Source organism: Lygodium microphyllum, chromosome 30 (assembly GCF_053477565.2).
Source record: "Lygodium microphyllum isolate KBCC chromosome 30, Lygodium_microphyllum_v1.1.10, whole genome shotgun sequence".
In the NCBI taxonomy this organism is placed as follows: Eukaryota; Viridiplantae; Streptophyta; class Polypodiopsida; order Schizaeales; family Lygodiaceae; genus Lygodium; species Lygodium microphyllum.
The window spans coordinates 9503972-9519942 of record NC_141164.1 but is presented as its reverse complement, the minus strand read 5'-3'; the positions used below and the strand labels follow the sequence as shown (position 1 = coordinate 9519942).

At 40.4% G+C, this 15971-nt stretch overlaps 1 protein-coding gene across 1 annotated transcript in view; it reads right to left on the bottom strand.

The window, feature by feature from the left end:
* Nucleotides 1–11093: 11093 nt before the first annotated feature.
* Nucleotides 11094–15971, bottom strand: part of PMS1 (DNA mismatch repair protein) — an 80874-nt gene continuing 75996 nt past the window's right edge. The window contains exon 12 of the mRNA XM_087672580.1: nt 11094–11681. Coding sequence (XP_087528706.1) covers nt 11544–11681 — 138 coding nt within the window. The 3' untranslated portion in view covers nt 11094–11543. The remainder of the gene's footprint in view (nt 11682–15971) is intronic.

Here is a 15971-nt window from a genome sequence, read left to right as displayed (position 1 = left end):
ACTACAGAGACATAGAGAGCTACAGAGACAATTATAGAGACTGGACCAGAGGTCCAGGATATAGAGGATGTCGAAGTACCTCTAGAAGTAGAAGAGGTGCAGATGTTGCTGCTCTTAGAAGAAAAAGAGAAGATACAAGTAGGTGCTACCCCATTCTCTAGCCGATTGGAGAAGCCTATGGATCCTATCAAAGAATATGATTTGGTCAAAGACCTAGACACTTTTAAACCTAACCTAACATTCAGATAGTTGCTAATGTTGTCTCCTAGCCATTGAAAGAAATTTAAAGCATACTAACAAGAATACGAGGCTTACGGATTGCTCCTTCCACAACAACCAAGTCTAATAAAGCCCTAGAACTTGTAAAGGAAATGGATGTGGCTAACGCCTTCTTGGATTTGGGAACCCTAGAGATTGACGTATGGATTGAAGGATGCTTTATGGTAGATACATTGATTGATGGAGGCTCATCAGTAAACATTATGATGGATGTGACAATGAAGGATCTAGGCTTGCAAGGAATGCAACCTATGTAGTGGCTTATTAGATTGGTAGACCGAAGTAGAATCAAGAATTTGGGCATTCTCCCATATGTGAAGACAACCCTCGCAAGAAGAGAATATTGGCTTATTACCCAATTCCTACAGGACCTCATACCCTTTGCTATTGGGAAGACCTTGGCTCTTTGAAGCAAGACCAAGGATGGATTGGTTCAAAGGAACCCTAACCCTAGGCAGAGGACCCAACAGAGTGGTGTTGAAGTTGTATGGATGATATAAAGGTAATGGATCAACATCCATCAAGTCGTAACAGACTCCTCCAATGACATGATAGATGGTACACCAGGAGAGATGAAGAAGCTGTCAAAAAGATTTTTTCTAAGAAAACAAAGACATAGTCCCTAATAGTGGGCAATGTAAGCCAATTGTCAAAGGAAGCAAAGCTTTTGTCAATGGGTGAATACCTCTTGCATGAACCCAAATTGACTTCTGAAATCACCTCTGACAGCGAGATAGAAGCATGGATGTACTGTTCTCCCTATTACATGGCAGTAGCAGAGATAGAGACAAAAGTAGAAGTAGAAGCAAAGGACATAATAGAGAGCCTATTCTTCTCTTACACAGCCGCCCCAACAGAGGTAGAAACAAAATTTTAAGATGACAAAAATGGTAATGCAGAAGAAGATTACGAAAGTGAGCTAGTAGAATCTATCCTACTCGCAGAAGGCAGAGATGAGGAAGAAGTTCCAGAAGCTCCTGAAGCCTGAAAAGCAAAAAATCCCTTTCTATTTAGAGTGACTATGGTAACCTTTGGACTGATTAATGAGTCATGTCATAAGAAAAGCCTCTAAAAGAAATGGATTAAGAAAAATAAGCCTTCCTTTAGCAGTGGCTCTTGCTGCACTAATCCACCCCTATCACGAGAAGATGATGACAATGCACCTTGCCAACAACTACCAGTTTGGTAGCTTAAATAAAATGTAGACGGTTCTTGTTATGTGATGTTCCTGGATGCATCCTCAAAAGAGGAATCCTCAAGCCAAGAAATAACTGCTCCCCAAACCAAACCTGAAACCATTTTAATACCCTGTCAACTTTCCAACAAGGAGCAAGCTAAATCTCCACTGAAAGAGGAAGTTGGTTCTAGTGAATCATCAAAAGAGGAGACCACTCCCTTGGAGGAGTTATATCTCTATCAAGAAGTAGTCCAGGGGACATTCATCCGTGAAGTGGAGGGAGAAAAGCAACTAACGTTCATGGAGGCTGAAGGGATTGAATGTCACTTGAAGGTGGGTATCAATCTTCCAGATGAAGAATTATTGTTCTTGCGAGACCTACTGAAGGAGAACTTGGACACGTTTGCATGGTCGTACAAAGATTTGAAGGGGATTGATGCCATAGTGTGCAAACACCACATCAACTTAGAGCTTGATGCCAAACCTATGAGGCAAAGATAGAGGCGTATGAATCCAAATTACTTTGCCCTAGTGAAAGCTGAATTACTAAAGCTCCTTGAAGGTGAGTTTATTTATCCAGTGGTTAACAGTGAATGGGTTTCACCCATTGTGGTAGTACCCAAGAAGAATGGAAAGCTATGAATATGTGTGGACTTCTGAAAGCTAAATTCCATGATGAAGAAGGATAATTTCCCTATCCCTTTCACAAACCAAGTGTTGGACACAGTGGCAGGCCATGAGCTCTATTCCCTCTTGGATGGATTCAGTGGATACAATCAAGTCCAAATTGCAAAAGAGGATAAATCCAAAACAACCTTCACAACAGAATGGGGAACCTATGCTTATATAATGATGCCATTTGGGTTCTATAACGCCCCTGCTACCTTTCAACGAGTGATGATGAATGCATTCCAGAACCATCTACATGATTTCATTGAGGTGTACCTAGATGACTTCTGTGTCTATAGCCTAATCCGTGAGCATTGGAGACACTTAGAGCAATGCTTTGATAGATGTTGAGAATATGGGATTTCTCTCAACCGCAACAAATGTGTCTTTGGAGTCTTGTTAGGAGTTCTTTTAGGCCACATTGCCTCTACACACTGATACATCAGTTGAAGACCTAGGTGCAGTCTTATGCCAAAAGAGCCCCTCGAAGTTGGATCAACCTATCTATTATGCAAATTGGAAAGTAATTGATAGAGAACGAAACTACACAGTGACGGAGCTTGAGTGCCTAGCAATGGTGTTTGCCTTGGAGAAGTTCTGGCACTACCCGCTATCGACGCACTTCAAATTCTACATGGACCATGAAGCTCTCTCCTTCCTTGAAGAACAAGGCTGATGTGAAGGGAAGAATGATGAGATGGGTTCGTTTGTTTCAGGAGTTTGATTTTGAACAGGTTACCAAACCCGATCACTCTCATGTCCTAGCTGATCATTTGTCGTGAATCCCTCAAAGTGATAATGAAGAAGAGTAGGATGATCCAAATCGTTGTGATGCTTTCCTCTTTCTAGTTGAAACTATTACCCCATGGTATATAGACATAGTCAACCTCTTGGGGCAACCCAACAGTATCCCCCTGGCATCTTGAGCCGTGAGAAGAAGAAGCTTCTGTTGGAATCAGCCTCCTACACCCTGTTAGGTAGTGCTCTATACAAGAATGAAAAAGACGAGGTCTTGTGAATATGTGCTACAAGAGAAGAGATTGGAATCGTGTTGAAAGCATGTCATGACAAGCCCTGTGGTGGCCGGACACTTTGTAGGAGAAGTAATAGCCAGAAAGGCCTTGCTTGCACAATATTGGTGGCCGCCCCCTCCACAAGGATGCCTATGACTATTGTAAACATTGTGATGCTTGTCAGGGAATGGGAAAGCCTACCAAATCCAGCTCCATGCCACTACAACCTAGTCTTTCCCTAAAGCCGTTCAAGAAGTGGAAAATTGATTTCGTTGGTCCCATTGATCCACCAACTAGAAGAAAATAGAATAAATACATCTTGGTCTATACAAACTACGTAACCAAGTGGCGTGAAGCTAAAGTTCTAAAGCAGGACAATGGCAACACCGTGGCCTTGTTCTTGTATGAGAACATCATCACCCATTTTGGTAGTCCCCTAGATCTCGTTAGTGACCAATGTACTCACTTCCTTAACAAGATCATGGAAGAATTGACATCACTGTACAAGATATGTCATCGTAAGTCCACACCCTATTACCCCAAAGCCAATGGCCATGTCGAAGTTACCAATCGCATCCTTTGCTCGATTTTGACAAGAACGATTGCTGCACATCGTCGTGATTGGGAGGGTTGACTTACAAAGGCCCTTTGGGCTTACAGAACCTCTTATAAGGTTGCTACAAGATAGACCCCTTTCCAAATAGTGTATGGAATAGAAGCTGCCTTTCTTGTTGAACTTAAGCTACCCTCTCTGTGCATAGCTATCAAAGAACACTTGGGAGATGGCGAATCCTTGCAACTCCATCTCTTGCACTTGGAATGTTTCGATGAGACTCATAGGATGGCCCTACAGAGCGTGGAAGCCGCACAAGCTCGTAGAAAGGCCTATCATGACTGCTTCATCAAGCAAAAGGAGTTCAAGGAAGGTGTCTTAGTCCTAGCCTATGATTCCCAATTTGGAAAGTTTCCAGGCAAGCTTCAACAACGATGGATGGGCCCCTATAAGGTACTTGCCATCAATCCTAATGGCTCTGTTCAAGTCTAGACAGTTGACGCTTCGGATGATCCCTTCTTGATTAATGGTGGCTATCGTCTCAAGACGTATTACCCTGCTTGGGGATCCTGACAATCATCGTCGATAGCTTCCTCATTCCTTGCATGATGTTCGATACAACTTTACCTAATGCTCTTGATAACCTTCTTGTTGATCCTAATGATGTGGCTTTGTTCTATTAACCCCTCACAGCTACCTTCCCCTCCTTGACTTCCTTTCTGTCTAATGTAGCAGAGGTGGTGAGGATGGTTCTGATACATGTCATTCCTACCATTCTACTCTTCCAACCAAAAAAAAAAACAATAGAAAAAAATATATCGATCATGGGAGAAATGGACTTCGGTTCCTGTCATGCTGACCTATTCTTCAAGAAAAGGTGGAAACACCCTTGAGAGTAGGGCAAAAGAAAAGAAAAAAAAATAGTAATAATAATATTTAAAAAAACTGTTATGGGAGAAAAGGAAGAAATTTGTTGTCATAACAGGCCTCATTCCAAGAAAAGGTGGCACACACCCTTGGATGAGAAGCTGGCTGTGGAAAAGGTGGTAATGCCCCGCAATCCAGGATAGTTGAATCTTTAGCAAAACTCTTGCAGAAGAAGTTTCCGAGCCGTCTCACTTGGTGCGCTTAATCATGTAACCTCATAAGTGCTTATGATTCCTACAACAGACTAAGTTTCCAACATGCAATTCAAGTACCGACCTTCTTGGTTACCTCCTTGGGTATGCCCCCTTATCAATCGATCCAAGTGACATTATCAACCTGCTAATGCCGATCTTCATCGACAAACCTAGAGTGATGAGAGCTTTTATCCTAATAGGATGGGGATGTGAGTATGGACTGCGCTCTGTATCTATCAATAGAGTGTGAGACGATAGAGGGTTGGCCAGTCCCTTACCCTTTATATCCAACAGAGAGGTGAGATGTGTGAATGGAGAGTTGCATGCATGGGATGGGCCTCTCAATGCACAAAACACAAAATTGTTCATGTGCACGACACTATAAGGCTCCTTGGTCTTCCTTATTGCATCGTATGCTGACACATGGCATAATGCACAATTGCACCATCAATTGTGCATAAGGCATACACCCTCTACACAAGTGACAGTGAGGATACCATCAATGGGTTTCAGGAACGGGCTGCCCTCTTGTATATATTAACAGAGCGTGAGACAAAGCGGGGATTGAGCATGACTGATGTTTCCTCAAACAATTTTTTGAGAGGTGCACTTGAGGGACATTATGACACTTGGAGTTATGTACATTTTTGTTTTCCTATGTACATACAGGATGGGTCTCTACCATCACCCCAGGACACATCACCAAGTTATGTACAATGCACTACGAGGATCCCTGACCTTCTTGCTTGCACCTATGTCAAATGGGTGGGACACACTAATGCACCATCAATTGTGCACACTGGCATACTCCCTCTCAACCATCTCCCTTGTCGATCTCTAAACCGGGTGTGAGATTGGGTTTCTATCATTATTCAATCAAGTGAAGTACGTTGTGGGGTGAGTGACTGTTCTTTCATTCTAATTTGAGTGGCTGTGAGTCGAGTGCAATATTCTTCGCCATCGACGATTTTCCACGATTCTCTCAGTAATATTGCCTCCTTGGGTACTACTACGTGGTCCCTGCCACACTGGACATGTGTTGTGAAGACACTTGGGCACCTCTTGTGATCGACTGCGACACAACACGTGACATCAACAATCAACTTTCATTCTCGAAAACATGGGCCAAGTTTTTCTAACCCTCCTACACCTTTTGTTTCTTAGTGAAGGTCATGTTTTAACTGTGGGGACATCAACGGTTGGCCTGATATGTGGTCTTAGGTCCTTGTTTCTTAGTTCACCCTTCCTGTTAAGGTCTTATGTGTGGGGACGTGTCCCTGCGCGTCTATGATGCATACCCTCATGTGTATACCACAATATGATTATACATGCATGCCATGTCCTAATTTTTCTTTGATGGGGTCCCTTCCCCACCCACGCATCCTCCTTCACCTCCTTCTCGAGGACGTTCCTTCGTTTCCATTTATCTCTTGTTTTGACGTTTTTCTATGTGAACACATCCTCCATTAATAGGACCCCACATCCAACCTTATAGCCCTATTTATCTCTTTGAATTGGCCATGTTTCCTTTTTACAGCCCCTTGTTCTGAGCCACAGATCATGAGTTATTAAATTTTGAAGAATTTTTTGCATATTTCACATGTTTCCATGCGAGCACACCTTTTTTGCTTCGGAACAACAATATGAGGTGACAGACCTAACCTATACCTTTCGTTGGATATTTTTTCCTTTTACTACCTATCATTTTGATGTATGATTTGTTAGTTATTAAATTTTTTATAATTTTGGATATTTTTGTGTGTTTTTTTACTATTTTTATGTGAAACTACCTTAAGCACCTCAAAATTTAATTTTGATCAAGTAGCCATTTCCGATTTGGTCCTCTATATGATTTTCCTTTTTCCCCCATCCTGATCTAGTCTATTGCTTTTATGTTATTAAATTTTCCGTGCATTTTATGTTCTTTTTTCTTGTTTTTTTCCATGTGAACAACCCCTTATGCCATCAGAACTGCATTTTGACCAAACAAACCTATTTCACTCACTTCCCCTAACATTTTTTCTTTTTGTTGCGCTCCATTTTGATGCATGGATTTCTTTGTATTAATTTTGGACTCTGTTTTTATTTGTATTTTTGTAAATTTTCCATACAAACGCGTCTTATTGTCCCCGAAACCGCATTTGACCTTATCCATCCTATTTGACCTATTCTTGCAAACATTTTGTATGTTTACTTTGTCGGGTTTTGACCACTGGATATTTTCGTTTTAATTTTTCTTTCTCGTTTTCGGATATGATTTTATGGTTTTTTCCACATGAATGGGTCCTATCTCTATCGGAATGACATTTTGATGTGATCGGCCTATCCAACACGTTGTCTCGCGTACTTTTCTTTCTTGCCGCACTTCATTCCGATGGATGGATTTTTTGAAATTAATTTTCGTCTAATTTTGCATCCCGACGTCTTGCAGGTTTGCATGCGAACGCCCTCGTTTTTGTCTTTGATGCACATATTGCATTCATCATGCCATCCTCCATCCTTGTGCATGCTGCACCCTCTCTCGTTCCTGACAACACAAATTTTTTACCCCCCATCTGCGCACACGCATGGGATAGGGGGACGTTTGCCTTTTCTTTATATATATATATATATATATATAATCAACTTTCCTCCCCCCCCAACTACCCCTCTCGCGTCCCCTCACCCCTCCCATTTCCCTCCTCTCTCTCTCCTCTCTCTCTTTCTTTCTCTCTCTTCTTGACCCCTCTCTCTCTCTCCCTACCTCCCTCTACCCACCCCCTCTCCCAACGAATCGCCTCCTCCTTCCCCTCCTTCATCCTCCTTCTCCTTCCCCTTCCCTCCCCCCTTCTCCTTCCCCTTCTAACCCTCCCTCCCTCCCCTCCCTCTTCCACCTCCACTCCTTCGCCCACCCGACGTCTTGCAGGTTTGCATGCGAACGCCCTCGTTTTTGTCTTTGATGCACATATTGCATTCATCATGCCATCCTCCATCCTTGTGCATGCTGCACCCTCTCTCGTTCCTGACAACACAAATTTTTTACCCCCCATCTGCGCAAACGCATGGGATAGGGGGACGTTTGCCTTTTCTTTATATATATATATATATATAATCAGCTTTCCTCCCCCCCCAACTACCCCTCTCGCGTCCCCTCACCCCTCCCATTTCCCTCCTCTCTCTCTCCTCTCTCTCTTTCTTTCTCTCTCTTCTTGACCCCTCTCTCTCTCTCCCTACCTCCCTCTACCCACCCCCTCTCCCAACGAATCGCCTCCTCCTTCATCCTCCTTCTCCTTCCCCTTCCCTCCCCCCTTCTCCTTCCCCTTCTAACCCTCCCTCCCTCCCCTCCCTCTTCCACCTCCTCCACTCCTTCGGCCACCTCTTCACCTCCTCCATCAACTGTCGCCTGCAACCTCCTCCACCACCCTCCTCACCGCCTTCACCTCTTCCACCTCCTTCCACCCCCACAGAATCACCTTCTACCCCTTCTCTAGCCCCCCTTCCCAAACCCCCCATAATTCCACCCCAACCCATAAAGAAGAAAAAAGAGAAATAAAAAACAAACTCACACCCCCCCTCCCCTAGCACCTTCTTGGTCACGCGTTCTGTCTCCCATCTCTGTGTTGTTCTTACATGGAATCATTCTTATGGCAGTTCGCGTGTTGGTTTGTGTCTTGGATTTTTTGTATGTTGGTAGCACCCATTCATGCGCGAGGATGCGCGTCTCATTTCGCCCATGCCATGGAGCTGCTGTTTGCACGTCGCTGCTATTGATAACTTGTTGTCTCAACTTTGATTATTTTGATCCCATGAATTAGAAAACTTGCAAAATTCATTAAAATTTTGATAAAACTTCTAAATTTTAATAAAAAAATCATTCAATTGCCAAAAATTATAGAAATTTCAAAAATCAATAGTAAATGAGAAAATTTCTAAAAAAAATACTGAAAAATCCCAAAATGTTTTGAACAATTTGGATAATTTCTAACAGCTAATAATTTCACTAAAAATAGAAAAACATAAACAAATCTCATTAAACCATAAAATTCATACAATTTTCATAAAGTCCTTAAAAATATTAAAAATTAGTGAAAAACCTCAAGAATTTTTCATAAATTCCAAAAAATTCCCTCGTTCATTCTGGTTAGTTGACATGAGTTGAAACCTTTGAAACACATTGAAAGGCTATTATTTCCATAAGAAATTAACTCTTAAATGAGTATTTTTTTTAAAAAATTTTAACAATCCAAAAAAATATATAAAAAGTTCTTGAAAATTATGGAAAATCAAGTGGATCTTTTGGTTTCATTTTAAACCGCAATTTTGCCAATTCAAATGAATGAAAAATTCCAACTTCCACACAAATATGCCTACATTAACCACATTAACTAGACAACCATGCGTGTGTGCGTGTGTGTGTGTGTGATCTCTCAGTGATATGCTAAGTCTTTTTCTTAAGTTTATATATTTTGTGTGCTTGTTTTCTGCCTAATAAGACCTTGGCCTTTAGATAAGGGCCTTTTTGCAAGAACTTATTTTTAGTTGCAAGCTTTGAGGTTTGAACTTATAAAACAAATTCCAAACCTTTTTTTTAAAAATACAAAGAAACAACCCCTTAAATCTAAGCCTACACATTTTATATCACATCCATGGATCCCTGCTGAAAATCTAATCACCACATTAAAAGCATGTTGAAAATTTTTATATGTTGTTTCATTTTTTTCGCTTATGTCCTTAAATTTTCAGCTATTTGGTCTACTTGTTGGATTTCATTATGATTGCATTCAATCAGTGCTTGCATCACATCAGTGGACAAGTGGACCAAGTTTTTAGTTGCATACACAACCCTCCCAGGTATTTCTTTCCTTTTCTTTTATTTTTGCTACCCCAAAACCACGATTAATTATCAAAAGAAACTTTAATACATGTGAATTTCTCATGTTTTCTACACAAGGTGGTTGCGTTTATAATTATGCAATATTATAAATTTACATCAGCATATAATGGTAAGACTTCAATCGTGTTGAATACAAAGAGAATGATATTTAGCACCCAAACCTTAGGCCATGCTGGTAGACAAACCAATAATGGTAGAATATGGATTAGTTTTAGGCTCATATTTTGGTAATTTACCACATTCTTAGATGGTTTCCCTCATTTCATTACAAATGGAGGCCCCAAAGGAGAAGACTAGCACCACATTTGGTCATATAAGGTGCTTAGAAAATTTGGACATTAGAGAGAAGATGGTAGATGATGCAAAAGCCTTGAGAGGACTCGAACATGGAGGGTAATTATATTGGAGGAGAAATTATTGGTAGAGAGGATTCCCCATCTAAGTTTCTTTTCCTTCACAAAGCCAAACAAACTAGTTGCTTTGGCAATGCCAAAAAGATCTTCACTATGTACCATTCACAAGATAGCTCAAATCCTTTTTACACTATCCATTCATTTCTAAAGCTCTAATAGAATGACGAAGCCTAGAAAAATGGTATAAAATCCAAATCCTTTATACACCATTGATTCATTCCATAAATATTAGTGTCAGTTGTACAAATTCTACTTAAGGAAGTCAATCAACCCAAGAGGTCTTCACAACTTACCATCCATCTATACCATACTTGAAGATTTTGAGCAAGCAAACGTGATGTTGAGGAGGTATTGCCCATTCGAAAGGAGGCTATGCTAAAGAAACTTGACACAAAAAACTTCGAAGGGGTATATCTAATAGACAAAACAAAGAAAAAATACATCCTAGAAGCTATTGAGCAACCCGTACTTCGAAAGGAATTCATTCTACTAAATGATATCCAAAATCCACAAGGCTTGAGAAGCGCTTTTGCAAAGTCTTGCAAAGAGGACTTTGTGATTATATTAGGTGTCCTAATTGATCCCAAGCATAATCCATTACAAAATACTCACCTATTTTTCATGTTAATTTATAATGATAAGCACTTACTAGCTCATTCTAGTGGTCCAAGGGCCAAAATTGGGGTGTATTCTGCTCTATTCCATTACTTTCCAAAGCTTAATCCAAACTATTTTAAGATTTATCATGCAAAGCTTGTAAAAAATTTTCTAGATGTTAAGAGTTTTTCCACATTTTTCAAAATAGAGATTGCCTTATCCTTATCAAAAAGTGTAGGGCAATTAGATTTTTTGGGTATGCTCCAAAGCTTTAGGAGCAAGAATTATACCATATAGCTATCTAGCACAATCGAAAAACTTCCTTTAACACAAGTTATCATAGAGATTGAAAATGCATGTTAGTAGACGATTCAAATTAAGGACTTCATTTAGTGCCTACAACTAAAAATTTTACGTTTATACTACTAGTGGAATAATTAAGAAACCCATCATAAAAGCTACTGTAAAAGGGTTTCAAAAACATAGTTGATGTTTGTTACTTGGGAAAAGGAGGAGCTTGGACTTGTGTTTTAAAGCAGAGATAGTTAGAGAGTCCAGTTGATGAAACAGCAAGATCCACACACACACTCTCTCTCTCTCTAGTTAATCAAAACCAGTTTCACAACTGTAAGCATTCAGAAATTTTAAGCTTCACTTCTTTCTTGCATTCAGAAATGATACCCCTGCGCAGATGGCTACCCCTGCCTTCCTGGAGGGTCCGTCAACTTTGTTAAATAAATTCAACTGGAAGCAGACAGAATCAGATACTTTACACGACAGACTCGAGCATAATCGTGTGGCATCCTACATCAACGACTAAGCTGCAGTGTCGAAGTGCACCCCAGTTTTTACATAGAATTAGCCGTCTTATGACAAGCTTCCGCATGCTTCCGTTTCATACTTCCAAGGTCAACCAGATGTCGCATAGTTGGTCTACCATGTGGGCAGTTCCAAGGGGAATCCAATTCTGCAAGGTGACACAGAACCTGCATACAAGTAGGGCGACCTTTAGATAAAAGCCCCCCACCCCCCCCTCTTTCCCTCTTATCTCTCACACCTCTGTCCCCTTGTGCCCTGCCTCGATACTCACTCTCCCCTATAATCATCCTCAGTCTCTCCTTTTAACTGCTGGCTTGTACATACCAAGAGACCTCACTATCAACATAGGAAGACCAAGTCTATGATCTTCGATCTCTCTCCAAACTACACTGCCAGATGGTGCTTCAAGTAAAAGGGGACACGGCAGAAATAATTCCATCCTATATACTAACGACCAGATTCATAGCTACTACCAGGAACAGAGAACAAGGAATAGGGAACGGTCCAGGAACAGGAAGGCGGCATTTTGGGAACAGGACACTAAACAAAATAGATAAAATAGGAAATGTTTATAACTCTATTCAAAGACACTCAAAGCATCACTCTAAAGATCACATTGCACTAGAAAAACAAAATAAACAGTGCACCACATATTAAGACCACTCGATGCTCCAAAATGAGTACGTACATACAACATTAAAAAGAGCTGCATAAAGTATGGCTTAAACCTTGTATCTAGGCAAAGCCTACATACAAACTATGGCTTAAACCTTGTATGTAGGCAAAGCCTAACGTGCATATGAAAAAGGACCAGTGCCAATTCAAGTGTCAATGTCAAGACTCAAGCCTTGAGAGAGCTGCACGAGAGGGAGTATACTAACGTCTTTGAAAGGCCAATGTGGCTATGAGACTCCACCAATACATACCCAAAAAAAAAGGTCTCCCATTTAAAAAAGGATAAAAGGCATGCCCAGATGTTAGGTGATATTCTATGTAAGAATGTCTATGGTACGCGTACGCACGCGTGAGAGAGAGAGAGAGAGAGAACCAGGTTTTACAGGGGGAAAAAAAAAAAAAAACCAGGTCAGCCATCTACTTGAAAGAGAAATGGTTGTGGACAAAATACATTCTCACTGTTGGCTGATTTTTTGGACGAAGAGTTGCTAGCTGCATTGGAAACAAACGCAAAGGGAAGGCAATCATATTCTTATATCTAAAATTGTATCTCTATATTTAATGAAAATCACTACTCAAGAATGTTGGGGGCATTTGCTCTCAAAGTAAAACAGCGTGATATGTGAAGAGTGTTGTCTACACCCTAGACATCTATCCTCCTCCCAATGCTCTAGCACTCTAGCAGTCCTCTCCTTCTCTAGAAGGCCCTACCTCCTCTTCATGGCCTCCTCCTTGAAGAAGAGAAGTGGTTTTTCACTTCTACACTTTAGGGGATAGTGGCATAATTTGGTTATCCATCATGCTTTCATTTTTTATTCCTGTTCTGGCATGCAGATGCATATCCAGCATTTGCAATGCCTTCTTCAGTGGCTCAAGTATGCAAGTCTTCTTACAAGGGATGATCTGGCTCCTTGGCAAGCTGCCATCTCTTTTGTCACTTTGTGTGACACTAAGTAGTCATGTGACCTTGTACATCCTCCATAATTAATACAACTACCCTTTATGAAAAAAAGAAAACAAGAAAGAGAGAGACACACAGAGAGAGAATAATGCCATGAGTTTCAAGCACATGCCAAAAAAGGTCCAATATAAGCTTTTAAAAATGATTGAACAATCCTTTCTTTTGTGTCCCTTGCAGCCTGTTCCCTATAAGATCTTGGCTGGAACATTCCAACCAAGGAACGACTGTCAAGAATGAGGATTGTAATGCTCCCTTATCTTGGAACACATTCCCCATTTCTGACTGTCATGGAATGGCATTCCCCCATTCCAAGCTGCAATTGTCTCCATTCGATGTCATTATGGTCAACAATAGAGAAAAGATGAAGCCAATAAGACAAAGATGAGATGCCAAAGCAATTTCACTTTTTCTTCTCTCCTTCATGCTTCAAAATGTATATAGAATATACAAGAAAGACCTTCTGATGCATGAATTAAGTCTACATCGACTATATGAGAAAGGGAGTTAGTTTTAAACTAATAAACTAAGTGTAAACATGATTAGGCAGGCTAGCACTATAACTACATCACTTATTATAAACATATGGACTACCATTCAGAATAGAATCATTCGCACATCTTATACATTTTATCAAGCAACTATGTCCATGACATTAATGTGTAGCAAGCAACTGTGTAGATTATAAAAATCCCCTGAGACTTTAACCCATACGTTGTACTCCAAGTAAACTTCTAAACCATTTGAGCTTGTCTACTTTTAGGGACTTTTTGAAGATATCAACTACCTAATCCTTTATAGTCACATAATTTCATTATGTCTCCTAATGCTCCTACTAATCCTTTTCCATCACAAAATGATAACACACTTCTATCTACAAAAAAGACCAGGTTCCATGCTAAATGCATATTTATCTACAATGGGGAATGGGGCCCCCCTGGAATGGGGGAAACGACCAATGCCAGGGAATGGGAACAGGGGGAACAGCACATAACTTAAGTGCCACAAATGCCCCAACTATGCCTTGAATGCCCCAAAATGGCCCCAAATTATTCTCAATGCCCAAAAAATGCCACAATTTCCAAAACACCCCCACTAGCCCTCTTCGATTGCACCAATAGCCCTCAATGCTCCAAATACCCCAAAATTGCCCTGATTACCTCAATAGCTCCAAATAGCCCTAAACTGCCCCAATTACCCCAATTTCCCTTGAAATTAAACGATACGAATGTGTGATTACCTTGGAATCGAGGACATGGCTGAAATTGGATTGTGATTTGCAAGAGTTGATGATGCATTGAATGTAAACCCTGCATGGACTCATGATTGGCTTATGACTTGTCTCAACGCTTTGAGTCTTCGGTGAGAGAGAGAGAGAGAGAGAGAGAGAGAGAGAGAGAGAGAGAGAGATGTGTGCACATTAGGCAATGGAGACGGATGAACATGTGGCAAGAGTGTGAGTTGTGACACAAGCAAGAAGAAAAAATGGGAAAAAGCATCAAATTTTGGCCAACAAGCTTGGAACAACTATTCCAAATAGGGAATGGCGTGGAACATTCCCTGGCTGTTTCACCTCCTTTGACGGCCTGCATTAGGCTGTTCCTACAAACCAGAACAGCCATTCCCTGTTTCTATAGCTAAATGTATACTTATTTATGCCATCACGAAAATATGAAAACTACTTCAATGCTATTGTAGGCTGCTTCTTGTTGCTCCATGTGACAACACCACTCTCACTTGAAAAATATAAAAATTTCTGGAAACTAGTGAGCATTGAAGTAACCATACATCTATGCTTGACCTTTTTAAAAACCCGTGATGCAAAGCTGACTTCCTTTCTCACTATTTTCACTAGATCCAAATACATCTCCCTTGGGATCTACATGAATGAAGTCATTAGAACCACAATCAGATCCATCATCATCCCACATGGGAATAGTCCACCTAGATACCTACGCATAGATAACAAAAGCAACAACGACACCATCCCATGATGAATCTATTATACACCAAGATGATGGCCTAACTAAAATATTACCAATGGATGGTGGCTTCTCCCTCTAGTTCTCTTTTAGCTAGATTTACTTTCCAAATCTAGATTAAATTAGACTATATTTGTTTGACAATCTATACCTCCATACCTCTATACATCTCATTTGTTATGTGCTTCCTATAAGCCTCGAGGAGGACTACAAGCCAATTTTGGCCTCACAAGGACGTTAATATTACATTTTTTTATTTCTTTCTTTCTTTTTTTTGTGTGTGTGTGTGTGTGTGTGTGTGTGTGTGTACACACACATACACAACCTTTTATTTTCTGTGAAACTACTATTCATTAACTCATAAAGTCAAAAGTGTACAAGAGGTGCATACACTTCAGTATAAAGTCTCTCTAAAACAATAAGAGGCAATGGTAAAACACATCCAGAACTAAAGGATCCAAATCACCCACATGGCAACGCTCTTATAATGATAGTCATAGTGAAAATCTAAAATCCAACCACCCATAAAATTAAGATCCCTACGAGTCCAAATAGTCAATTAAGCCCAATATTCAACCCAATGAAAGAAGAGGGAATAATAATAGATCCCTCCAAATAGCCTCACAAACAAAAGAAGAATTTTTGAAATCTTTCAGCCAGAAATCAAGCTTACAATTGTCGAGAAAATGTGAGAGTGCACAAGGGAAGCAAAAGTAATAAACAAGGCATGAAACACAACATAATGAACAATGGATAACAAAGAACAATGATCCCAAAGAGAACTCATAAATGGGCAATGGACTCCATAAAGAAAGCATGAGGACTAGGTATAGTACCACCAA